Raw genomic sequence first — 26,848 nt, forward strand, 5'->3', positions numbered from 1 at the left:
GGATCCTTCCGCCGGCGTCGCTTAGCCGTCTCTTTCTCTCGGCGGTTATTTTATTTCCCTCCGTTTCCCAAGTTTCGCATAATGATTGCTCAGATCCAGTCAGCAAGAAGCGCCTGAACAGATCAACCAATCCACGAGAAAGGATCGGTGTTACTAGGCAGATATTGTTTTGATTAGAATTAGAAGGGGCGGGTAGAAAAATCAGCGAGAGAGGAGAAGCTGCTTGATGCTGCTTCCAGATTGTGAATGCGTTGCCAGCATCACGTAGGATTGGAGGACGGTTACGTTTGTTGTAGATTCCCCCCCCCCCCAGCTTTTATTTTGAACGCCAAACAAATGTGACACTAAGATTCCTTCTCTCCTGCAGAGGAAAATGGCTGATAAGCTCCCTATAAATATTCAGTAGAGGCATTTTTCAATTTTTCAGGACTAAGCTTGAAGCTAAAGTCGGATCAGATGCAGGTGAAAATAAGACGGTTGGAAATCTTTTGTCAAAGAAGGCGACTGGTAACGCTAAATCGACAGAGGAGGTTTGTCTGAAGTTCTCCAACTCTGGATATCTGGTCCCTGAGACAAAATACCCAGTGCTTTTTTGCCATTATCTTTAAAGCGCCAATTAACTTTTATTGGCTTGCCATTCTTTTATAAGTTTCCCCCTCTTTTAAATTTTGTATTGGTACTCTGGTAAATTTATTGTGGAGTATGTTGGAAATATGGCTCATGCACCTGAGGAAATAAAATAAATAGTAAAATTGATTAATAGGAAATCCTGAGAGGACCCCAGTACTTTTAAATTTTGAATGGCATTAGGTTGCTGAAACATGATGTTTCTGTAATCTGTTCAACAGAGTGCACCTAGCAGTCGTAAAATAATATACCGTATTTGCTCATACCTACAGACATTTCCATAGATCGTTTATTTTTGCCTTATCCATAGGCAACCGCCTCTGGGATATGATGTAAGATACTGCTTTGAAATATAGCGCACTGCAGGATGAATTCTGGTTTACAAGTAATGAGACAGGATTTGTCAGATACTGTTATATTTCTCCCACCCTGAGAGTGCTTATGATTCAGTCATGGCAACATTTAGTATATGTTGACTTAGAAAGAAGTCCTATTAGGCTCAAATATATATTCTCAATCATAAATTAACATGGCATCTGATACTTTGGCAGGGCAAATTTATTCTGGATTTCTGCCCTGATTGTAGTGTACTGTAGTGTAATTTGTTTGGTCAGCCTGGAAAAATACAGTGGTGTAGAACTAGAAACAACTGAATGCCAGTTGTGAATCTGACTAAGACACTACATTTAATACTACAAAACACAAGTAAGCCTTTTGCCTATGCCTTAGTATATGATATAGGGAAAAAATCCAAAATAGATAGTTTTCAATTGTTATATTTAATTTTTTCAATATTTAAGTTCATAATTTAGAAATTGGTAGGTGGAATCAAAATAACCATTATCTATCAGAAGCTTCAACATTGTAATAATTGTAAACCTGATTAATTTAGTTAAGGTTTTTTTCTGGTGTACTCATAGCACTCAAAATAACTGGATAGTTGGTTCAAAATTGGTAGATATATTTTCACTCCTACAAACACATATAGACAAGTTTATCTTGGGTAAATTGACTTTAAAATGATGCTTGGAAGGAGGAAAAGGAAAAAAGAGGAGCATGTGCCTCACATTGAACTTGAGCTCCTCCAGATGTAAGAAAAAAACAAGTAATGTTTCCTATCTTGTCATATTTATTTATTGTATTTGTAGGTCATCAAATCAAGAAAGGACTTGAAGCAGTGTTTACAGTGGTAATTACAATAGCTGTGTCACTCCTTGTAAAATCATAAAGCCAAACATGTTTTCATTTCAATAATATGAAAATGGTTTATGTTGTCATCATGTGATGCATCACAACTTCCCCCCCTTCGCTAAACTGGTTGTGGGTGTGGTCAGTGTAGGATGCATCTGGCCTGTGGCCTGTCAGTTCCACACCGCTGGTTTACAGCATACAAATTTGGTATTCCCCAGAGGTCTCCTATCCAATTCTTAATCCCAAATCAATTTAGTGTCTAAGATCAGATGTGGGAACTAAGTACAGTACTGCCATCTGTTGAATCATATTTATTTACAGAAGGTGTTAGGTAATAGTTCACTAGCCCAATATGTTAATGCTGAAATTAAACTATGCCGAACAGGCTGTCAGCAGAAATATTCACATACAGATAGTCCTTATTTAGCAAGCACAGTTGAGACTAGCAACTTGGTCATTAAGCAAAGCAGTTGCTAAACAAAACTTATTGCTCTTAAGATTTTTAGAGCTTTACAGACCTGTAAAGGTCATAAGGACCAATCACAAATTATTTTTTTATCACCATTATAACAACAACAGTTAATAAGTAATTTACTAAATAGAGACTACTTGTATGTTACAAGCGCTTTAAAATGGGGATTCATGTACACATTTGCATTTTTTTATCATGAGCCACTGGTGTCATTTGGTACAGAAATCAAATGCATGTTTATAACTATATTGCAGTAGGCAGATATATATACCTACTATCCAGGCCAAAAGTGCAGGATCTTCTGAGCAAAATTTATTTTTCCAGTCCTAAACAAAAGATGGTCTTATAGAATCTTTCCAGAACAAATCTAGAAGAAAATTTATTTTTTTCCCTTCAGCAACTGATGAGAAATGTAAGTAATTTTCAAGATTCCCTAATGCTCAGGAAAGTGGTACCAACAAGTTTTAGCTCAGAAGATAGATGGCAAGAAAATTTTGTGAGTTGGTCTCCAAAGATTTCTAGAGATATGGTCTAAAAAAGTTTTGTGATAATGAAAGATTGAGCTGATGACTGAAGATTAGCTGGGAGAGAAATGCTGTTTCCATCTTCATAGGTTACCAGGCATATTGTTCCATTTCTGTCCTGGAGCAACTTTTAATATTGAGCAGGATGACATAAACCATTTTTTGAGTGATAAATAGTCTAGCAAAGGAAGTGTGTGATGTTGGTGACACTTATTGTTACCATGGCAATAGAGTCTGCTTATTTTATTTTTTTTAAAAAAGAGGGCAGCAGTAGACAGTTGTTGGAAGGAATCAGAATAATTCCTGTACTCAAAACTGTTACAACTGGGATGAGTAAAAGAAATTCTACCTTTAGGGAACTCATAAATGAAAATAAGTGAAAGAAAAAAATGACCCTTCTTTGATTTGGTTTCCTCTATAAGTCTTCCCATGTGGAGCAGACTTAATAGATTGTAATTTAAATTTACAATAATGCTTTCTTGATTGAAATAATCACACACTTCAGCAATACCAAATACATTTAAAATATTTATATTTGGGGTATGCTTTTTTCTTAAGGCAATATTATATGGGCCATATATCTCTTATTTCTCCTTTTATGTGAGGCATTTTTCAGTTTTTCCTCATCTGAATTTTAACTGTGGACAAACTAATTTGTAACTGCTGGGAAGTTCAATGGTAATTTTGATAGTGAGAGGAAAATCTTTGGTTCCTGTTGGTTGAGCTGACTGGCCTTATCATGGCTGTGAATATGCCATCTGCTGAAGGAAATGATCAGCTATGCCTTTGGTTTCACCAGATGAGGTAAATGTTTTTCACAAGAAAAAAGTGATGAGTGAAAAACTTGATGGAAAGAGGACCCAGGAGGTAGAAAAGCTGAAAAGCAAATTGTGAAATACAGGGAAGCTGAAGAGAAGTGATATGGAAGTTGATGAAAGACAAGATAGTGACAAATGAGAAAATTATTATCAGTTGCTTGCCTCTCTTTCAAGAAGGGAGGGGAGACAAGATTAAGGAAAGGAATGGCAGTGCAAAAAGATAATAATCATGCAAGTGTTTTACATGAGAAAGGAGTCAAAGGTTTGAAGAGATGAGTGGGGCCCTCAGAAAATGCATGATAAAGAAGGCTTGAGAAAGGTAACAGCCAAACATATGTTTTTTGATTTAGCTATAAACTTGGATTAAGCTTTACTCTTCAAGTGGTGGGAAGGATGCATAGCCACCTATTTCTGTCCATTCCTCTCCTTAAGAATGGCTGTAAAGTAATGAAATATGTACTACAAAGATATTAGTTATTTTGCAATAAAAATCATAAGAAATATAAAAAACAAGACCTTGATTTGGTTTGAAAGGATCGAACATGAGGGAGAGAGTAAAAGTAGGAACATCCAAATGTACTGATCTTTTTGCATAATTCATATAAATCACACCCAAAAAGTTGGGAGACTTCCAGGATGGAACATACAACAGACTTCTCCAGTCAGACACCTCCTGATGAATTTGATTTGAAATTCTGTGAAGCTTAGCCAGCAATGATAATCTAGGGGTGTTGTAGTTCTCCTTAGAGTGAAGCAAAATCTGTAGTTTATTTTTTCCCAGCCTCTTAGAGAATTTTTCATATTACTATCATTTTTACTTCCAGACCTTAAAAATCATTTTAAAATGACCCCACTAACATCTTCACTTTTGCAGACTCCAAAATATTGAGATTCAGACAGAAGCACTTCCATCTACTATCATTGAAAGACAGAACCAGGAGCTACAACATTCAAAGTGATTTCAGGAAATAAGTTACACTCCTTTGAATTTAAATTTTTTCTATTCTAATTATTCCACAGAAAAAGATGAAGCAAATAATTTCAAGATAATGCTAGGTTTGCACAATGTACTAAACTAACTATATTTTAGCCTAGTCTCAACCAACATTGAACCTGTTTGGGCAGTTTATGGTTTATTCATACAAGACTACAGAAGATTGTATCAACTGAATAAATCATGGTTGTATCAATAGATAAGCATCATGGAAACGATCTATAAAAGTAAATGTAAATCAAGAATAGTTTTGAAAAGAAAAAACTGCAAGCTATTGAAAACTTTTTAAATCATTCACATAGTTTTTCTGACTTTCCTAGGGAAAGCACTTGAGGTCATACCCCCAAATGTGGAGTCCCCCAATTTCCAAATCCATTTCCTTTTCTATAATCATACAAACAGAGGTCAGATCCTCAGACATTATTTCTTGATTTACATAAACCTGTTCTACTAACTACATCATTTTTTCAATTTGCATAATACAAGAATTGTATAGTTAGTAAATGAGTCATATAATACTGTATACTGAACTATAATCAAAGTCCCTTCATTAGCTTCTCCCCATAAGATTTGGCTGAGATTTTCAACCAGCCAGTAGTCGACAGATTCCCTGTCTGAAACTAAACATAAATCCCTTTGGTTTTAAGTTTGTTGCCCAAACATGCCTTAGCAACATACTGTAGATATACTGTATTTTGACATTGACTTCATCCCATCCCTAACTCATGGGTGAAGGTAAACATACAAATTCCTTATTCTGTACTATTCAGAACAGCATTTAGCAAAGCATAAAAATGTGTTAAGTTTTTTCACTGTTTTTCTTGTGGGAAAGTCAGACATATCTGACGATGTGAAATAGAAGCAGGATGAGGCGCAGCAATGGATACAACAGATCTCACACTGATACAGTTTTATGCCTCTTCAAGATGGATAGTGAAAAAGTTAATTAAAATTTAAACCAATGTATCAGCTCACAGTTATTAAGGAAAATGATAGTGATAATGATTCTTGTGTTCAGAAACAAATTTGTATTGGCTCTGGAAAAATGAGAAAATCCTGCTACATTTGAAATCCATGGGATTTCATGAAAGGCCTTAGATGTAATTGACAAATGTCAAGGAGCAGATTTAAAGACTCTAAGTCTCAGCTAGCACTATCTCAACCTCTCCAGCTAATATCATAGGGGGGAAATATTTATAATCAAGTTTGATTACATTTTTTTCTGAAGGAAGATTAAAAAAGGAGTTTTGTTTGCAATTCCATCCTCAGTAAAATCTAACCCATAGATGACAATAAACCTGAGAAAAACATTTTTGACTGAATTGGGTATTGTTAATAACTTAAATATCATGGCACTGAGAAACTAATAATTATTGGTAGGGAAATAAAATCCTGTTTTATTAAGTTGACAGCCCTTTGTTAGACAGCTCCCCACCCAGCCTCCTGTTGATTTTTTTCCCAAGAATAATCACTTTAAGAGAGGAATTGTTTTTCTACCCTTATAATTTTTCTGTTCCTTGGCTAATGTAAAATTATACTGTATATTAAAGAGTTCTTTTTTATGTAGAAGTTGCATTTGAGTTTGTTGTATAATCTATGTTTGCATATCTAGTGTTTAGCCTTTATTTATTATCCCACCTTTATTATTTTTATAAATTAATTCAAGTCAGTGAACATAAGTAATATTTCTATTTTCCCCCCAAGACCCCTAATCTGTGAGGTAAATTGGAATGAGAGAGAGTGACTGGCCCAGAGTCACCTTGCTGGTTTTCAAGTATCAGCTGTGACTAACACTCAGTCTTCTTGTTTCCAGCCCCATACCTTAAAAACTAGACCAAACTGGCGAGTTGTTATTAAGTATCAATATTAGATTATAGACTACAAGAAGTCCTCAAATGTGTTTTGTTTAATGTTCCTATTGAGCCATAGACTATTTCTTGGTCACTCTTCCAGAAACTGACACAAATGCCCGTTGTTGTTATTATTCACACAGCCAGTCATATGTTCAGACTGGGTTTGGCATTTTTGTCTACCTATCGAGTCCTTACCAGGGACCTATGATAGGCAAATCTGGATGTTTGATGGTGCTACAGATATCATCATCGCAGGACGGAAGCATATAATAGCCACCTTCTGCTGCTGCGTTGTTATTGTTGTTATTATTGATATTGTTATTATTATTATTATTGGTGGTATTATTATTATTATTATTATTATTATTATTATTATTATTATTATTGGTTTTCTTACATTGCCAGGAAAAAATTAAATATCTAGAAAATCTACTTCAGAGTTATTTTTGCTCTTTCCTCTCCACAAAGTAGAATGCTAAATTAGTTTGGAAAGGAAAGGACTGCTTTTACTTGTTCATGAGTATTTCTATTCAGTATAATAACAAAGGCTTTTAAAGTCCCTGGGGTCCTTGCTTTATATCTGTAATTTACCTTCATTGTGTTTTACAGATGCCTGTTAGAGCAAATTCTTAAAGTGAAATTGCATTAGATGGGAATGCAGAAGAAAAATTACAGACAAATAGAAAATACATTAAGAAAATCAAAAAGTGGGATAAAACTCATACAAAAAGTCATAAATCCTGAATACATTAGAGCTAATGATTGTCTGAAGGAAACAAAAACTAAAAGAAGGACTTGCGAAAAGGTTTCACTAAAATTTATTGGAAGAGGTGACACCCTAGAAAAGAAGGGAAGATGACATTTTAGTGGAAGGTGAATAATGGGGAATGAGCAGCTTATTAAATTTATACAATAATGCTAATGGGATTAATTATTTAAAGGTATTTTTTCTTGTTTAAATAAGAATGAAATGTTAAAAACTATTCAGTACAACAAGAATGTATGAGACTTGGGCATGTCCAAGTTTGATATTTCCCCCCTCTTATCCCCTATAGCTTGTGCAATGAAGTCTCTATGCTACATGACAAATTTTCATTGTCTGGTTTGTCATTGTCTGACAACATAATGAGCCACAATTAAGAGCCACAATCCAATCTTCCTTTCTCTACAGTTATTCTTCTCCAAGTGCCTTTATCTGTCTTCCTTTGTGCTGAAACAGAACTTGAAGTTGGAGATGCATTTGGGATATATTAGCAGCCTCTCCTCTTTTGGTGCCTCGGGAAGTATTTCCCTCCCTCTTGACCTCTCTCCTTAAAAATCACATTTCTCCCTTTTACTTCTTTACCAAAGAACAAATTCATAACGGGTCCAGTGTAGAGAGAGTGTAGAGGAATATATGTTTTGTTAGTTTCCATCACTAGGAAACTAACACTAGTGTTAGAAATGTTTTGCAAGTGAAGAGTGCATGGATTAAAAAAAAAAATTATGATGGTTGTTCCAAGTAAAGCTTTCAGATGAATTCTGAATATAGTCCTCCTAATTCTATTAGAACTTTCTTTATTTTAAATGACAGTAATGAGCCTGGAAATTCACATCTTCATTAGATGTACTGTATTTGTAATTCATGCAACCAATGTTACAGTAATATACTGTATATATATCCCACATTCTCTCTCTTTAGACTGAGCTATGAGCATGGTTATGAGCTGTGTAATGGTAAGAAGAAAATTTGGTATGAAACATGTTTCTCAAGCAAACCGGAGCCGGGGTGGCGCAGCAGGTAGAGTGCTGTACTGCAGGCCACTGAAGCTGATCTGAAGGTCAGCGGTTCAAATCTCATCACCGGCTCAAGATTGATTCAGCCTTCCATCCTTCCGAGGTGGGGACCTAGATTGTGGGGGCAATATGCTGACTCTGTTAAAAAGTGCTATTGCTAACATGTTGTAAGCCGCCCTGAGTCTAAGGAGAAGGGTGGCATAAAAACCATCAAAATATCTTTTTATATGATGTTGGTCCACCTTTTGCGGCAAATACAGCCTCAATTCTCCGAGGTATTGATTCATACAAATTGTGAATTGTTTTCAAAGGAATTTTAGCCCATTCTTCAGTTAAAGCACTCCAGTTCTTTTAGAGGCGATGGTGGTAGAAATCGACTTCTTACTTGAATCTCTAAAATCAACCATAAATGCTCAATAATGTTGAGGTCTGGTGATTGTGGTGGCCAGATGAGATGCTTAACTTCATTAGAATGTTCCTCGTGCCATTCTTTAACACTTCTTGCTCTATGGATTGGTGCATTATCATCTTGAAAGATGGCATCCTCCTCTGGAAACAGTTCTTGAACCATAGGATGAATTTGGTCGGCCAAAAGTCCTAAATAGTGATGGCTGTTAATTCTTCCATGAAGGGAAATCATTGGCCCGGTGGATTTCCAAGAAATAGCACCCCAGATCATCTCTGTACACCTGCCATGTTTGACGGTTGGGAGAAGGTAGTCTGGATGAAATGATTATTTTGGCTGTCTCCAAACGTAAACACGTCTGGAGGTCAGAAAAAGGGTAAACGATGATTCGTCAGAGAAAATCACATTTTTGCCACTGCTCGAGGGACCATTTCTGGTGGTTTCTACACCACTCTAAATGCTTTGAAACATTTGTCTTTGAGAGCAGAGGTTTTCTAATTGCAGCTCTTCCGTGGAATCCAGATTTGTGAAGCTCCCTTTGAACAGTTTTTGTGGAAACTGGGTTCTGTACATGTCTATTGAGCTCTGCAGTGATTTTAGGAGCTGTGGTCTTGTGATCCGCTCTAACAATTTGCTTTAGCGTCCGACGGTCTCTCTCAGACAACTTCGACTTTCGACCAGACCTGTGCTTAGCTGAGGACGTTTTATTTATTTATTTATTCGTTCGTTCGTTCGTTCGTTCATTCATTCATTCATCTATCTATCTATCTATCTATCTATCTATCTATCTATCTATCTATCTATCTATCTATTTATTTATTAATTATTTGGATTTGTATGCCGCCCCTCTCGGAGAGTCCCTTCTCTTTCAAAAGCAGACATTACTTTTGAGACATTACCTCTTGAAACGCCAAACATTTGGGCACTTTCTGTTACACTAGTGCCTGTCATTCCAGCACCAACGATTTCGCATCTTTGAAAGTCTGAGAGGTCTGCCATTTCTAAAAGGTTATAGCCAATTTCCTTAAATTTATGTAGAAAAAAAGGTAGTTTAAAAAAACATATCAAATAACAGAATTAAACAAAAAAAATCCCCCATTAAAATATCTTAAGTTGTGATTGATTTGAACATATTCAAACATTATGATGCCAAAAAGTCAAGTGTTTCCATTGTTTTGTCCACCCCCTGTATATTTGTGTATGATGAAAAAAAATAAACTCTTTATAAAAAAATTGGTTGCCCCCCATCTTAACACAAGGTGATTCTTGATAACTTAAGAGACTGGGAGAAATAATTAAATGATGTGCATAAGTGTAATTATATCAGAACTGCTAGGATATAATGGTTATATCAGAACTGCTATGATATAATGGTTATATAAGAACTACTATGATATAATGGTTATAATGCTTATACTTTTCAGAGGTCCAATATTGTTCTATGTACAATCCTTCTTTTATTGATCACATGTAATATTCTAATTTTCTGAGATGGCAGATTTGGGGTTTTCATGAGCTGTACCTCATAATCATCACAATTATGACAAATCACAACTTGAACTATCTTGACTTGCATTTAATGAGTGTCTCTCATATATTATGTTTCACCTTTTAAGTTGTATTACTGAAATAAAGAAAGTTTTACATAATATTCTAATTTTTCAAGTTTCACCTGTAGTTAGATAGATAATTTCCACAGGAATTATGTGAGGCCCAGAAACATTTTTATAAATAAAGATATGATACAATGCTAGTTTTCCATTTATTTTCAATTTTAAAAAAGGGAGGAAGCAAACTTGACAGATACCTAAGGAAGTCTCTGCAAGGATCTTGTTACCCTTGGGCATAACATTACATGTCCCTGAGGAAGGGAATGGCAGAGATTCCCAAGGTACAAAACTATATAACTGTACACCAGGGAGATTTAAGACTGCTTCTAGAAATTTAAGGTTTCCTGTTGCTTTTATAAATCTGACTTAATATAAACAAGACTTGTATGTTACATTATTGTTTCATTATATAGTAAATGGTTTGCTAAGTCATAGCTGGGTGAACTTACATAATGTGCTAAACCAATTGCCATGGTTTACAGTAAGTATGTTTACATGTTGTATTAAATCATAATGTAATTGACTTATTTGTGGCTTAATGTGATATGTGAACTCAGCCACTATGTTTAAATAAGTCATGATATAAAGCTCAGGGGTTTTTTTAGATTTAATAAGCAAATCATAATTTATATTATCATAGCTTACAGTAATGTATGATTCATATCCTGACAACATTACTTTAAGATTTTAATGAATATATGTACGTTGTTGGAGTAAGTTGTCAGCTTTGCTGAATTAGCAAGTAAGAGGTTTCTACTGTTGAAAGCCATTATGCTATACTAGTAAAGATGTTGGGCCAATGCCTGGGAGGCCATTCTTAATTATAGAAACTCAAATAGAAGCTCATTTTTTAAGATTTACAGATTGGTTAGTTGAGAAGAACTGAAGAAGGGAAGACTGTACACTGTCTTGATAAAACTCTGACACAAATAGAATTGTTAAACAGTGACTCAAATCTGGGGTTGTGGCAATTTCCCACTTTTATTACCTGCAGATTTTCTTAGAAAGTACAGGTGGAATCAGAAGCTAGCATTTTAACAGATAGCACATTTAGTTTTGAATTGTGGACTAAGAATAGGGAGACCTAGATCTGAGTCTAGATTCAGCTGATGAATTTATTCAGGTACATGTTTGCTTTTGTAGTATGTAAAGTTTCAGATAATTCTTGAATTACAAACTTAACGGATCCTGCCCATTACCATTGTAAGTTATAACGGTCATGAAACAGATTAGTCCCATGACAGACCCAATTTTACAATGTTTTTGCAGCATATATCCAGCAAATATGGTGGTCAGAAGTGTGAATGTTATAGATGTTGAGAAAATGCCACAGCTGTTAAGCAATCCCATTCTTCACTATGATGCATTTTTGCCAAAACTGAAGTATCTGATTTTCAGCAGAATTGTTACTAGGCAACCAGTTATGAATTGAGAACTACCTGTAAATTTATATATAACTGTTAAAGTGCAATAAATTTTGATGACCAGGACTATCAGATTGTTTAAAATATGAATGAAATTTTAAATAAAATATCTATTAAATTGCTATTGTTCATATAAGAATGACTGTGTCAGTTTCACTTAACATCATATTATATTAAAATGAAATGAATTGACATTAATTGATTAATGCTTTCAGATTGTGATCAGATTATTCTTTTCACACAAAAATTGTCAACTTTCTAAAATTTGATGGTTTTATATTCATTATGTCAAAATGGTATAATTGTCAGATTTTGATGAGGAAGCGCACACTAAGTTCCACTCAGTCATAACATTCAGAATTATCATAAAATAAATTGGACTAAGAGATAGTAACTTGTCCAATGTATTTTATGATAATGCTTTGAGGAGAAAATGAGATTCTAGTGCTAGTCTCGTGCATTTTTTTAAGCAAAGCCAAGATATAAATTAGGTCTTTGTTACTGAAAAAAAACACAGCATGGATTATCCATGTATTTTAACAGTATTTAATTAAAAGCATTGTAGCATTTTTTCTGTGAGTGATAGGGAAATAAAACATCATTCTATTTATTCCTTAATTTTATAGCTATAAACTATATATACTAGGAGCTATTGGTAAATCTGAACCTAACACACAGTGTTGTTTTGGTAAACTAAGAAATCTGAAGGAATTATTTTTAATGTATACTGTAATAATTTAGAAATTGAAACTATTTTTTCTTGTAAAACATGACCTATGGGATTCAGTTTAGATTTTCTTACTTTAGGATTTCTTTAGAACAGAATTCCTTTTTTCTCTCAGAAACCCTTTAAAAATTGTAGAGGACTGCGAATAGCTTTTCTTTTTTTGGCTTTGTATGACATATTTATATATAAATACTTATCAATACACCTATCAATACTTATATCAATATTTAATTAAAATTAAAATTGATGTATTCACTACTATAACTGATTCTCGCTATTGTTTGATAGGATTTTATTATTGTATTATTTTTCAAAATAGATTGACAAATGCTTTTGATTTTGCAATTCCCTTAGAGTGTCTTGGGTAACCCCAGGGATTTGGGACCTCATTTTAAAAAGCACTACTTTAGAAAGTTCCGAGGCACACCTTGATTTCTTATTTTTTTTAAAGTTATTAGTTACATTTTTTATTGGAGTTTTAATCTGAAATAAGTTATTGGGTACCTTGTGAGATTGCTTTGAGTTTCCCAAGAGCAACCCAGTTGCTTATGTTGCAATGAGATTTATTATTTTTACTTATTTTTATTCCTCCTTTATTATTTGTATAAATAACTTAAAGCAGCAAACATTCCCAATACTCCTTCTTCCTCCTCTTTTCCCCACAACAATCTTGTCAAGTGGATTGGGTTGAGGGAAAGTTGTTGGCCTAAAGTCACCCTACCAGTTTTTATGTTTAAGGTGGGACTAGAATTCATAGTAGCTTGGTTACTAGCCTGGTATCACTAGACCAAACTGTCTTTCCAGAGATTACGAAAATTGTGGATTATAGCTACAGATGTTACCATGCAATCAGTTCAACTACTTGAATAAAAGAATTTAGGATTTTTTCCTAAGTATCTCTCATTTACCAGGGTATTAAAATAGAAGGTGTAGGATTTAGCATTGCTTTGCTTGTTCTGGAGGTTGGTTTAGGATCCTTCCTGTGAAGCCTTCCGGCTTTATGACGAGCCTGCCTGGGAGATTTTCTTGAATAGCAACAAGAAAGGGATATAGGAGAAGGAATTAGCAATGTTTGGGTTTTCTTCCCGTTTCTCCAAAAAGGGAGCCTCAGCTGGATTTGGTGCCTTCCTTGAACAGGAGGAATATCCAGTTTAGATCCAAAAGCCATTTTTTGTCACAAAGAACAGGAATTCCTTCCCGGGAATCATCATAGTACTAGTTAAGTGATTTTACTCATATGGGAATATAATAGTTCAGAAATTTCATCTGTTAATGAGAGCCTCCAGGCTGTAATTGTATGCTCAGAACTACCAGTCAGCGTCCTTTTACCTTTTACCTTTTTATTTATTATATTTGTAATATGCAGAATGGTCTTTTACTGTATATGAATGCTATCATTTAGGATTTCTTCTTGAAATCAGTGGGAACTTACTGCAGAAACTCATAGAACAGCAGAATGAAGAATACTGCATTGCCTTTTTTTTTTGTATCCACAGGATCAGCTTTTGCTTTGGCAATTCTTCAGAATGGCATTCTTCTGGACTTCCAGTTCCTCTTTCGGTTAGATCGGAAGCCAGGACCGCAACCTCCACAACCGGCTCCAAACACTTCACGCCTGAGGGTCCGACCTAAGCCCTCCCCATAGAGGGGGAAAAGCGAAGGGGAGGGGAGGAGGGAGCCGCATCTCCCCTCCCTGAGCTGGCAAACCCCTAGCTGATGGTGAGAAGCTGTGGCAGCAAACATGGCCGAAAGAGGACCAGAATGAACAAGTTTAGGCAGGAGAAAAAGTGAGTGATTTGTGATCTGTGACAAAAAAGACTGTTTTTGAAAACAATCCCCAAAGGGGGGGAAATGGAGAAATAAGGAAACTAAGGATTAGCGGCAGATCAAGCATTGTTAAAACTGAGGGGGGAAAACAGATTTGGCAGGTTTGTCTGCCATGATGTGGGGACTGAGCAGCCAGACTATGGGACAACAAAAAAGCCTGATTAGGGTCCTCTTAGAGGACCTGTGAAGGCAGAATGGATCAGCTGTGTAAAATAACAGGAAGGAGAAACTGTTGCCCTAATACAGCACCGTCTCAAAATGATGCCCTTCAAATAAATGCCTTGACCTTTGTGGGCCACTAGGCACACTGCTGGCCTTTTGAATCGTCCGCTGTTGATTTTTGTGCCTTTAACTGAACTGACAGGGCTTCAAAATGGCCGCTTGTTGATTTCACACCCTTTTTTTGACAGGTCTAGTCTCTAAAATGGCCACCGATGTCAAGCAGTAGGCAAAAATGGTGGTGAAATCATACCAAGGCCAAAAAGATGCCAGGCTGCAATGGTTGACAAACACCCTCTGTTAAGAAACTACTGATCAGAAAGCTCCGCTAGTAAGCTTAGCAAGGCGAGTCGCACCTTTACTCTGATCCGAATGTCAGCTGTGAGACGTGGTATGCAATCAGAGCCTTTAGAAGGCAAGCTGTAGAGGTGGCTTGTATAGGAGCTTAAGGGGTGAATTAAGCCAGTGGACAGGTCACAATTGAAGCAAGGGTGACTGGTCTAGGCAAGAAGTCCAGCAATGCCTGTAGCACCACTGACACATCTCGTTGGCTTGGAAAAGGTAGTAGGGGGGAGTGCACGAGCTCCACAGACCATCTCTGCCCAGATAAACGGAGCAAAGCTCCTTTGCAAGTGTCAATTTAGAGATTAGCCCCTAAAGGGTATGTGTGTGAGAGCTAGACTCCTGTGGCAGAGCCAAGGGCCAGGCCCCAAGTGCTCAATGCCACTGGTGACATGGACAGATAGGCACAGACTAGGTAAAAAGGATCAAATAATAGATGCTTGGGCTAATATAGAAAATCAGTCAACAGATGGAAAAACAACTCATTGTGCTATCAAGGTTTGAGAGAGAGAAAAAATCCAGCAAGGGATGAGCCACATCTGTGCTCACTGAGGACTGAGTTGTAACTACGCGTCTAGGCAAGGCGGAGCCCTTCAAATTAAATGGACAGGCTCAGTCCTCAGATGATTGGAGGGCTCAACCCATTGTGGATGATCACTCCACCCACTATGGAGAAAAGATGATGAAAACTAGAAGAAAATACAAAGATTCAAATAAGTAATTTTGAAATATATTTTGTAAGGGGAAAATAATGATGTGGAAGAGAGAATAAGGAAATTATAAGTTGTTGTTTTGTAATTAATATTTAGGAACTAAGTGAAGTAAAATATTTTAATATTAGGAGTATATAAATTGGAAAGTGACATCTTTGTTGGAATTAAAATAGGGAGAAAAAACATAAGAGGAAAAAGACTAAAGACAGATATGAATCGGAAAATAAATGTGAGAGAGGTATTGAAAATGAAAAGATAATTGATTGTAATTTTGTTAAAAAATAAATATTGTTAAGAATATTGTATGGATGTATGAAACTCAGAAAGCAAATGCTGACGACATGAGACGTTGAAAGACAAAAACAAATGTATTGAGGGGAAAAAAAGAATGGCATCCTCCTTTGCCCCAAAATACAAGCTCATTGGATTATGTTTGTGCCAAATTTGCGGAGAGAACAAGTAATGTTTAAGTATAATTAAACTTTCTGAGTTGTATAACATGTATCATCTCCTTCTCTTAGGTCCTTCATGAGATTACTGCTTGTTCCTCTGCTGCCCCCAACAGGTACCTTAAATTTAATGGGTGTATGTACATTAGCATAGTAGGCATTCAGAGATATTTATTTGGCTCTTGGTTGCTTCAGTATTCAACCAGGAAATCATGTGTGACTGGCATATTAGCTATCACTGTTTGGCCTCATTTTTATTTGTCTGCTGATAGTTTAATTAGCATGTTAGAATGATCTCTTTTATGTTATGTTTTTCTAAAAAAACGGGGGGGGGGGGGAGTTGATTGGATTCACAAGCTAGTTGATTGTTTTGGACGCCACTCTGTGCGCAAGCCTTTAATGGGCTACATTTCTCCAGCCTGAATAACAATAATGTTCTATCCTAATGGTGTACAAAAATTACCTCATTCTGTTTGAGGTCATTCCCCCAAAACCCCATGCTCCTGAAATTACTGCAAATATTTTACAGAACAAAGGGCATGTTTCTTATTTGTTGTGCAGAAAATAAAGTGGCCCAGTGAACTAGAAGTCTACAGTGAAAGGGAAGAGGAGAGGTCAAAGACCCACCATTGTGGTAGAAGTAGTAGAAAATTGAACAGCAATTGACGAGGCTGCAGTAGTTCTAAATTAAAGGGCTGCTTTTACAAAGGAAACAGTGATGGCTTTGGCTGTAACTGAAATAATCATATGGAAATGGGAAATTTTCTTCCAGTAGCAGAAATTCTGGTGCACAGATTAGTACAAAAATTCAGCAAGAACAAAAGGATAAAATCCTTCACTTTGCTGAGCAGCTTCCACAACTGCTTATCTTCACTTCCTCTTTAGATTTCATCTATGATACAATATATGAAATTTCATGCATTAATTCCTTGTCTTTGTGACTAGTGCTTTAGTTTGACTGTCAGATGATTTTTTTAGTGTTATTTTACACATGAACTGTATGTACTATCTCAATTCATTTGGAGTCTATATAGTTTATGGTATATATAACAAGTAATAATAAAATAAAACAATATCTATACATAAATCTAAATATCAGATTGATGGCAAAGGCCCTCTGGAAAAACTGCTTGCAGAATGCCATAACAATGAGAAACTCGTTATAGTACTATTTCTATAAGCTATTTATTTATTTATTTATTTATTTATTTGTTCGTTTGTTGTATTTATAGAGTTGCCTATCTCACAATCAAATGACTTTGAGCAGCGTACAACAAAATTCAAAACAATATATAAAACTGATATTAATATTAAAAAGTTTAAAATTATAAAAAACCCACAAATGTTGAATATGTAAAATTCAGTTGATCTTATGAAATCATGGACTCGTAGACGAGTGACACTTTGCTATTTGTTTTTTACCTTTTGAGGAACCACCTCCCAAGAAAATAAAATTCTGTAGATGAAGACAAATATTTTATCAACAGACCCACAAGCTACAAGACCCTGATGCCATTATTGTTGACATTTTTGCCACTGCCGGTTCTATAAATAATACAGCAGGCATAACAAATACAGTGCTGCTGGCTACTAGTGAAATCATTGCTCGTTGCTTATATTGCCTGGCATTTGATAGCGCCATGTATCATTTCCTGGTGTACCTCAAAATGGTGCCTTGGTTTGTGCAAATCACTGTAGCTTCACTCTTTTTAAACAGAGCTGCCTCTTCTTTTGCATTGGTGCAAAAGAGAGATAAATCAGTTCTGAAAAAAAAAAGATGTGGCTACTTCAAAGAGCTGTAAACATGCTGATATTGAAACACTTTTTTTGAAATCAAGCCTTAAGTTCTGCAGAACTACGGCATTTTATTTTACATTGCACAGAATGGAAAACTGATCTGCAAAGTGTCTTGTATCTTCATATTTTTATTATGTATGCAGTGTGCTTATGTATTGACCTATAAAAATTATGCTAGATAATAAGTCATTCATTTTTTTAAAAAAATACTTAAGCTTAAACATGCACTCTGCTTGCTCTGGCTCTGAAATATTCAGCTTACAAATAGTTGAGGATAGGCCCTCACAACATAGCTTCCATCTTGGTGGCAGCCTTTGATCCAACAGAAAAATGGATGTTATCCATTGAAAAGTGCAATAAAACCTCCTATGAAACACTCCCTGTCATGTGAAGAAGCTCCAATGTAAATTATAGTAAAAGCGTTCAGAAAAAATGGTTGTAGTTTTCAGGAAAAAAAGCTTATTTATATATTCCTGCAACAAAAACCAAATGTTTTGTGATACTGTACTTCAAAAATTAACCAGTTTATTTTGGCATAACCTTTGTGGCATGGTCTATTTAATCAGATGCAAGCAGTATAGTCCTGTGAGAGATTACATCCTTGCACAGTTGTTGCTAGATATCCCTTTCTTATGTATAAGAAAGCAGTCTTTGCTTCTAAACCGCTATTAGCAAATGAAAATATCACATGCTACATTTATACAGGCATGACACCCAAACCTTGTGGCTGAACCAAATGCCAATCCTTTCTTTGGGTCTAAGCTGTCGATAATGCTACTTTCAGAGACATAAATACAAGGGATTCTGATAAGTCTTTGGCTTTGTTATCTTTGTTTCTATTGTAATGAATATTACATCACATGAAAGCCTTACGTGTCTAATATATTTTCAAAATTTTGTGTTTGTAGCTTATGGCAACAGTGTTCTACGCATGTGGGAAAACAAAATGGCGGAGTCTAAGGTGATATTCACAGCAAATGAGAGCAGAGGAGTGATAAAATTCATGTTTCTGCAAGGAAAGTCTGCAAAGGATATTCATGGTGATATATTGCAGACATAGGGGGATATATGCCCTTCATATTCTACAGTTAAGAACTGGGTTGCCAAATTTAAAACGGGCCACTTCAGCACCAATGATGAGGAATGTCCTGGACAACCGAGAGTAGTTGTTTTGGAGATCATTGATGCTGTGCACAACCTCATACTGGAGAATCATCAAATTTCAGCTACAGCAATAACAGACATGGGGATTTCCAGTGAACGCGTTCGGGTCATTATCTATGAATATTTGGACATGAAGCTATCTGCAAAGTGGGTCCCCAAATATTTGACAACAGATCAGAAAAGCATGCAAATGAAAACTTCCCTGTCCATTTATCAGCATTCCTGGATTGACTGGTCACTATGGATGACACCTGGATTTATTTGTATGACCCTAAAACCAAGGTGAAGTCAAAAGAGTGGAGGCACAGTGGTTCTCTTCGTCCAAAGAAGTTCAGGTGCAGAAATCGGCCACTAAGGTGATGACATCTGTGTTCTGGGATAAGGAGGATGTGCTGCTAATAGACCACCTTCAAAAGGGTTCCATCATCAATTCAAGGTATTACATTGAACTTTTATTTATTTATTTATTAGATTTGTATGCCGCCCCTCCCCGTAGACTCGGGGCTGCTAACAACAATAATGAACAGCATATAACAAATCTAATGTTTAAAATAATTAAAAATCCTTATTTAAAAACCAAACATACACACAAACATACCATGCATAAATTGTATAGGCCTAGGGGGAAAGGAATAGTTCAATTCCCCCATGCCTGACGACAGAGGTGGGTTTTAAGGAGCTTACGAAAGGCAAGGAGGGTGGGGGCAATTCTGATCTCTGGGGGAAGTTGGTTCCAGAGGGTCGGGGCCACCACAGAGAAGGCTCTTCCCCTGGGTCCCGCTAGACGACATTGTTTAGTTGACGGGACCCGGAGAAGGCCAACTCTGTGGAACCTACCCGGTCGCTTGGATTCGTGCGGCAGAAGGAGGTCCCGGAGATATTCTGGTCCGATGCAAGGAAGGGCTTTATAGGTCATGACCAACACTTTGAATTGTGACCGGAAACTGATCGTCAATCAATGCAGACTGTGGAGTGTGGTTGTGACATGGGCATTTGCTGGAATTTGCTTCCCAGGAAAGCAGTATTGACACTGCTTTAGATCTCTTTTCAAAGCCTCTCTTTAACTTAGGGAAGCCCATGATTGCTCTCGCAGCTGCATTCTGCACGATCTGAAGTTTCTGAACACTTTTCAAAGGCAGCCCCATGTAGAGTGTTATAGTCGAGCCTCAAGGTGATGAGGGCATGAGTGACTGTGAGCAGTGACTTCCCAGTCCAAATAGGACTGCAACTGGTGCAACCTGGGCAAATGCCCCCCTCACTACAGCTGAAAGGTGTTTCTCTAATGTGAGCTGTGGATCGAGGAGGACACCCAAGTTGCGAACCCTCTCTGAGGTGGTCAATGATTCCCCCCCCCCGAGTGATGGATGGACAGATGGAATTGTCCTTGGGAGGCAAAACCCACAGTCAGTCCGCCTTATCATGGTTAAGTTTCAACCAACTGAAGGCAGCTCTGAAGTCCAAAAGGTGCAGCAAGCTGTCCAAAGGAATCTTGTTCCTGCAAGACGCCTCGGCTCACACTGCACAAGTGACCACAGCTCTCCCTCAGTCTAACTCTCTGATTCAGCTGGCAAGAACGCTGGTCTAAGGTACCAAGACGGGCCCGATTCATCCTCCTCAGAATCTGTCACTAACTGACCCGGTTGTGGACCACTCACAACAGCTGCTAACTTTCAAGATGCTAGAAGATTGGTTGTCATAACTGATTCAAGTCAGTATTTCTCTTGAAATAACATTTTTAGTTTTAATCACTTTACTCAGAATCCTGGGAAAATATAAAAGTGGGATACAAATAAAAATATAGACAATAAAAAAAACAATGGTGAAAAAAATGGCTTTTTTGTGTGCAAAAAGTCTGATCACAGTGAGCAGAATCTGTTAAGCTACTTTACTAGAAATAAGGTTAACAGATATTGCTGAAATACTGATAGGACACACAGCTGCTTGGAAAAACAAATACTGAAAAAAATTAAGTTTCTTCATTTGGTTTTAAAAAACAAACATTTATATGCTGTTTTAAAGGATACAACTTCTCAGGATTATTTATAAAACTGCAAATCAAAACAAAAAGGAACTTCAAGTCAGATCAAAATCATTTAGACCAGGCATCATTTTCTGTCCTGAGTCGGTGGAGTCAACAATTTAACCCTGCCCACTTTTAGTAGGTAATACTTGACAAGCTACGTAAAGATCTGTGTGGTCTTTGAACCAAGAGAAATGATACTGTAGAAGATTCTAGTATATTAAAGAGAGGCTTTGAAAAGAGATCAAAAGCAGTGTCAATAGTGCTTTCCTGGGAAGCAAATTCCAAAGGATGAATGCAGCTCATCTTTTATAGTGCAGGTGGTATTTCCACTGGTTATCTTATTCTCAGGTGTTTTGTAATTTAGAAAGTTAAACCTAACCCTGGATTCATGAACCTCTAATCTTTATAACTTTATTCTAGATTTGGGGAGTGGAGGGAGAGGGCTAATCATGGATACAGAGGGATCAGAAAAATTCTGTGAATGCTCAGAATTTAAACTATATAGATTTATTTCATAAATTTCAGGATTATGAGTCCTGATTGAAGTTGGCACTAGTAATTATGAATGCTAATGGAGAAGAAAAATGTATTTAAAGTACATCTGCCTGCTAAAGCAAATCTAGGGCAATTACATAAATATAACAATAAGGAAATTAAGTACTTAACCACTCAAGTCTCAAAATCATTAAGTAGTTTCTTTAGAAATCTTGCAAGCATAACAAATCTGTTTCAAATCAGTATTTTTGCAATGTCAGTGGATTCTTTTGATATCTGAATGTCCCAACTCTTCTATATTCAGCTCACTTTCTTAGATTGGGTTTTATTGAAAAGGTTCCTCAACCGTGCATGGATTCTGTGCATTTAAGTGGTAGGTTAATAGATATGTAAAGGATTTTGCCTAGAAGAGACAAAGGGATTTTTTTTTCTCTGAACAGCCCAATCAATAAGAGTGCGTCCCTTCTTTTTTTGTTCAAACTCCTCTTTGTACTGTAAGAACAGGTTCAATTAATCCTCCCACAACTCCAATTTTGGAGAGCTCCTTCCTGAGGTGTTTTATCTTTTAATTTATTTCCAAATAAAAGACAGCATAGCAAATATGTAGGAAACCTGATTATTCAAATTTATTAACATCAAGAATTATGCAATGATGCTGTAGAACTTTATTAACAAATAGAAAACAGACTGTATACAACAGTGACCCCTACAGCACTATGCTATCACAAGGTAAAAATGAATGTTCTCTCCAACATCACCACCCAGGATTGTTGATTTCAATGCAGTTTGGATACATTGGATAATACAGTTAGAGACCTTTCCACCACCTTTATTTTGAGAGCTATGCACCTCGGAGAAGGCTGTAATCTTCCTGCCTTTAGTGCAAGTGTAAGTTAATAAAGAGGAATAATATATAGTACCATTTAAATTAATTCCAGTAGTCTTGCCACATTGGTTAATTAAACCATCTTTACATTGTTGAAAATAACAGCATTCCAATGACTTTTAAATGTTTACAGGATAGCAAGATTTAGACCCAAACGCAGCCTCTTAGAAGTGAACCCCCCAATCCTTCTCCCCCTCCTATATCCAAGGCACCCCCATTCGGGAGCTGTTTGTGCAGGAAGGCTGGCCTTCCAGAGTTGTGCTCTTTTACCTTGGAAAATACTTTGATACACTTTGTTGGCCACATTTTCTAGGATGCAATTGGCACAAAAAAGGGCTAAATAAAGGAATGTCATGGTGAGGTCCCTTTTTAGAACTTGATTGTGTGGCAACAATGCCACATTTCCTCCCATCTCAACAAGACAAGCTCTGAGGGCAGTGGGTCTCTCTTTCCATTAGAAAGGGTACATGGAATCTGTGGAAATATATGAGGTCACTGGACACAGGTCAATAAGATCAAGCATCTGATCTAGCTGCTAGAGCCCCATCTGACAGACAAGCCTATGTGTGGGGGGGGAAAGACTTTAGAAGTAATCATTAGGATGGCTCCAACTCTGTGGAAATGAATATTCTACAAAGGACTGAAGAAGGAGTTGGAGCCAGGAGCTAATATTACCCTGGGAGTGCCCAAAAATGGGCAGCGCCACTATGGTTGAGACAACATAAAGTTGGGGGGGGGGGAAAGCAAAGGAAAATTCAAACCCCACCACCTCTATTCTCCTGTTTTGCCTGAGCAAAACATTAAGACTTGCAAAAGAATTTTTTTAAAAAAGAAAAGATATAAAAGGCTAGTTACCTATTTTACATATATAAAAAATTCTGTCCTTTCCACCTAGTGGCCCTCACCATGAAATATTATCGGGGTGGTGGAGGGAGGAGGGGGAGGAGGAGGAAAAGGAGTGTAGGTATTAACGTAAATCCATCTGGTGCTTGGAAATGTGAGACGATGGTCCCATTTTTAGCATGGTGGCAATGTACCTAAATACTCTGGTCAAAACTGATTGGTCATGGGGAGGCTGTTGCTGCAACAGCAGCATCTGCACAGAAGGACTAACAAATGGGCGGCTGGCTGGGAAGAACCCGTCTCTGCACTTAGACATTCCTGCTGCAACTTGTTGAAAGCATTAGTTACGTTGCATAGTGATCAAAGCTGCCAAGATACTCCAGAGCAGCCCGATAACACAGCTGATACTGGTCCTGGAAAAGGGAGAAAAATAAAAATCAGTGCTAAGTTGTAGTGGTAGCTGTCAACTGTTCAGAAATTAAGAATAGGAGGTCTTGCTCTGCACTTCATATTACAGATTTTGCTCTGCACTTCAACCTGATACAATTGTGTCCATTTCTGGATGGGGCGGGGCTTTCTCACAGTCACCTATGCCTTGGTCATCTTCCAGTTGGATTACAGTACTGCAATATGCTTACATGGGGCTGGCCTTGAAGACCTTACAGAAGCTGCAACTAGTCCAGAATGGAGTGCAATTTTGGGTATTCTGTGGTTCACTTAAGCAACATCATTGTTGTAATAGTAGATGCTTGGAACAAACTTCCAGCAGACGTGGTTGGTAAATCCACAGTAACTGAATTTAAACATGCCTGGGATAAACATATATCCATCCTAAGATAAAATACAGGAAATAGTATAAGGGCAGACTAGATGGACCATGAGGTCTTTTACTGCCATCAATCTTCTATGTTTCTATGTTGTGTGAGCTGCACAGTGCTAAATCGCAGTAGAATCTGTAGATTTAATGGTAAGCAACTGGTGGTTTTGATTGCACAGAAAACTCAATTATGCAGAATTTGTGCTGTGTTTTACACATAACCACCTCACATTAAATTTTGTTTACTACTAAATTACATTACTTTTTTTTGCTTTGCAGTTGTTATAGGTATAAAATACAGACTGGAAGATCTATTCTCTCCCATCCAACCCACTGAAAATGAAAGATTGTCTTGACAGACAATATCAAGGGTAGCAGTTGGGTATAAGGTGTGTAGATCAGAAGCAAACTGTCTTACGAAAACAGTTTAGTCTTTCTAGAATAAATACTGGATTCTCTTGCTGTTGTCCTGTAAAGGGTCAAAGCACTTGACTGTTTTCTGGGCGCCAGCTGTCCTTTAGGTCTGGCAGGCTGATTGGATATCATTAAATTATTCACAATGCAATGGTATTCACATTGCCTTTCAAAATGAACCTACAGAGGGCTGGTTGGTCCCTTGTAAATATCTGGAGCTGTTTTGTTTTTTAAAAAATTCCGTTTGTATCTCTTGTTCCAGAGTCTTTGGAGAGGGGTGGCATACAAATCTAATAAATTATTAAATTATTATTATTATTATTTTGCAGATTATGAAGTGAATTTGGGATTTGTGAATGCTTCAAAAAGGATTTGGAAATAATGTTCTCCTATTTGTTAAACTATCCTTTTTTCAAGCACAAGATTAAGAAAAAGATGGTGATTCTTTAAAGAATGAATTTATTAAGTTAATTAACCTCTTATAGCTGCAACATCTTTCCCCAGTCTTGTGCAGAATATGAAGGAACTTAACTTAAAAACAGGTACCATCTGATAACACTCTTGTATCATGTGATCCCTGAAAACTTTGAATATTTTATTTATTTATTTAAATCCAACTCTAGTAGACTTTGAGTGGCATATTGCCCTCTTAACTATTACATAATTGTAGTTTTAGAATGAGAGGAACTATTACTCACCTGATTGAAAAATAACTGCATTATTAATTGTAATTAAATTTGAAATTAGTAAAATCAAATTATATATTTGTCCTATTTTCCAGTATATTATTCAAAGACCAGTTAGCAGGTCTTCAGACAGAAAAAGTTCAGGACTATTTTGGTTTTTTGAAAGAGCTCCAGTAACTTTCTTCGATCCAGCACCTGAATAACTGGCCAAATTTTCTCTTACTGTGCCTCTTATATGCTTAAAAAATAGATTACAATTTTTTTTGCTGAAACATTTTTTTAACTAACCTTACTATCTATATTGTAAATCTCATGTTTCATATAAAGCTATATATATCATTATTGAAAGAAGAACAAAGGCCAGTAATGGTCAATTAGCAGCTAAGTTAAACCAGGGCTGTCCAACTTCTGGCCCACATGATGGATGTGTCATGTGCTGGCCACGTCCATTTTAGTGAAGGAGAAAAAAGTGGTGATGCATCATTTGATGCTGCCGTGACGATATGATTTTGACACCCCTATGTTATTTGCAGAATGAGCTTTCTATTAGCACTTCACTCCACTTTCATCTAATGAATGTTCAAGTTTCACCCTTCCTTTATAAGGCAGGAAACATCGTGGCAAGTAGCTTTACCTCTGTCTGCACCATGGCTGGTCGCTGTGTTCTCAGGGTCTTCACTGTCTGGAACATGTCAACTACACCTTCATAGCGCATACGCTCCAGTACAATACTCAATGTGATGAATACCCCCGTGCGTCCGACCCCCGCACTATGTACAGGGAAAAGAGTAAATAAGTAACCATCCCAGCTTGGATTGGGTGCAAGCGATTGACACCCCATAAGCTCACAACTCCACACAAAACCCTCCCGCATTCTAAACAGCTTCAGTTCAAGTGCCATGCTACATTTTTATGTCTAAAACAGAAATTCACTTGTCTCCATTCTTAAAATGCTTCTGTGTACAGAACAGTGACATCAGAAGCTCCCTAGCTTTCCTGGCAACCTTATTGACCTCACCGTTAGCCTATCCGTCAAAGAGCTTTCAGAGATAGCTTAAATGCCCAAACTCACCTGCAGTGTACTGTGATGGGCCCATCCTGGCCAAACTGCTCCTTTGTTTTATGTACTTGGCCAATGAAGTCAATAAAGCCTTCACCTGTTTTTGGTACTCCCTGCTCCGGCCAGTCAGTGAACTGGAATTGCCGGATAGTTCTTGATTGCCCATCCTAGTTGTGGAAAAGAGAGTAAAGTCACTGCACTCTCCTTTCATCTCATAGTGGTGCTTGCTAGTTCCTGGGAGTAAGTTAAATCTGAGCATATTAGCTACAGTGTTTTATCCCAAAATGTCACTGGCTGTTAGGACAATAAAACAATGGCCGATGATAAATGCCCTCCTGTACCAGGAAACTGCAGTTTGTGATGGAAACAACATTGAGGAATTCAGAATGTGCTGTTCAATACTCACTCTAGCATCAGTGACTTTAAACTCACGAAGGATATACTGAGGCATGTTATATTCAGCCATGGGATCCACTACAAAGTACTGGTACCGAGCAGAGCGTTCTGCTGGCCAGTACTGGTGGCATTTTTCCTAAAAAGAAAAAAAAAGATAAAATTCATTAGTGGCAAACAATATAGTACTACTTGCACAAAAGCTATCATATTCAAAAGTGACAGTATAAGTCTTTTCTTAATAAATGGCTCCTCCATTCAGGCTGGAAATGACTGATGGGTTTCACCTTGAATAGCT

The 26,848-nt window shown here is 36.9% G+C and overlaps 1 protein-coding gene and 1 long non-coding RNA gene across 7 annotated transcripts in view; one reads left to right on the plus strand and one right to left on the minus strand.

Moving 5' to 3' along the window:
* The first annotated feature begins 244 nt into the window (after positions 1-244).
* Positions 245-19,369, plus strand: LOC139163847 (uncharacterized). Its single transcript, XR_011558531.1, has 4 exons — positions 245-530; positions 13,919-14,209; positions 16,045-16,088; positions 18,678-19,369. It is a non-coding gene; the product is annotated as an uncharacterized lncRNA (long non-coding RNA).
* Positions 19,370-22,053: 2,684 nt separating this feature from the next.
* The window catches only part of PTPRF (protein tyrosine phosphatase receptor type F), a 630,248-nt gene continuing 625,453 nt past the window's right edge, over positions 22,054-26,848 (minus strand). For all 6 annotated transcript variants that reach the window (XM_070745049.1, XM_070745054.1, XM_070745053.1 and 3 more), the window contains 4 exons: positions 26,564-26,689; positions 26,170-26,324; positions 25,732-25,867; positions 22,054-23,593 (listed from right to left, as the gene is read on the minus strand). In XM_070745049.1, the coding sequence (XP_070601150.1) occupies positions 23,525-23,593; positions 25,732-25,867; positions 26,170-26,324; positions 26,564-26,689 (486 nt within the window). In that variant the 3' untranslated portion in view covers positions 22,054-23,524. The remainder of the gene's footprint in view (positions 23,594-25,731; positions 25,868-26,169; positions 26,325-26,563; positions 26,690-26,848) is intronic.

The sequence above is a fragment of the Erythrolamprus reginae genome, chromosome 3 (assembly GCF_031021105.1).
Source record: "Erythrolamprus reginae isolate rEryReg1 chromosome 3, rEryReg1.hap1, whole genome shotgun sequence".
NCBI lineage: Eukaryota > Metazoa > Chordata > Lepidosauria > Squamata > Dipsadidae > Erythrolamprus > Erythrolamprus reginae.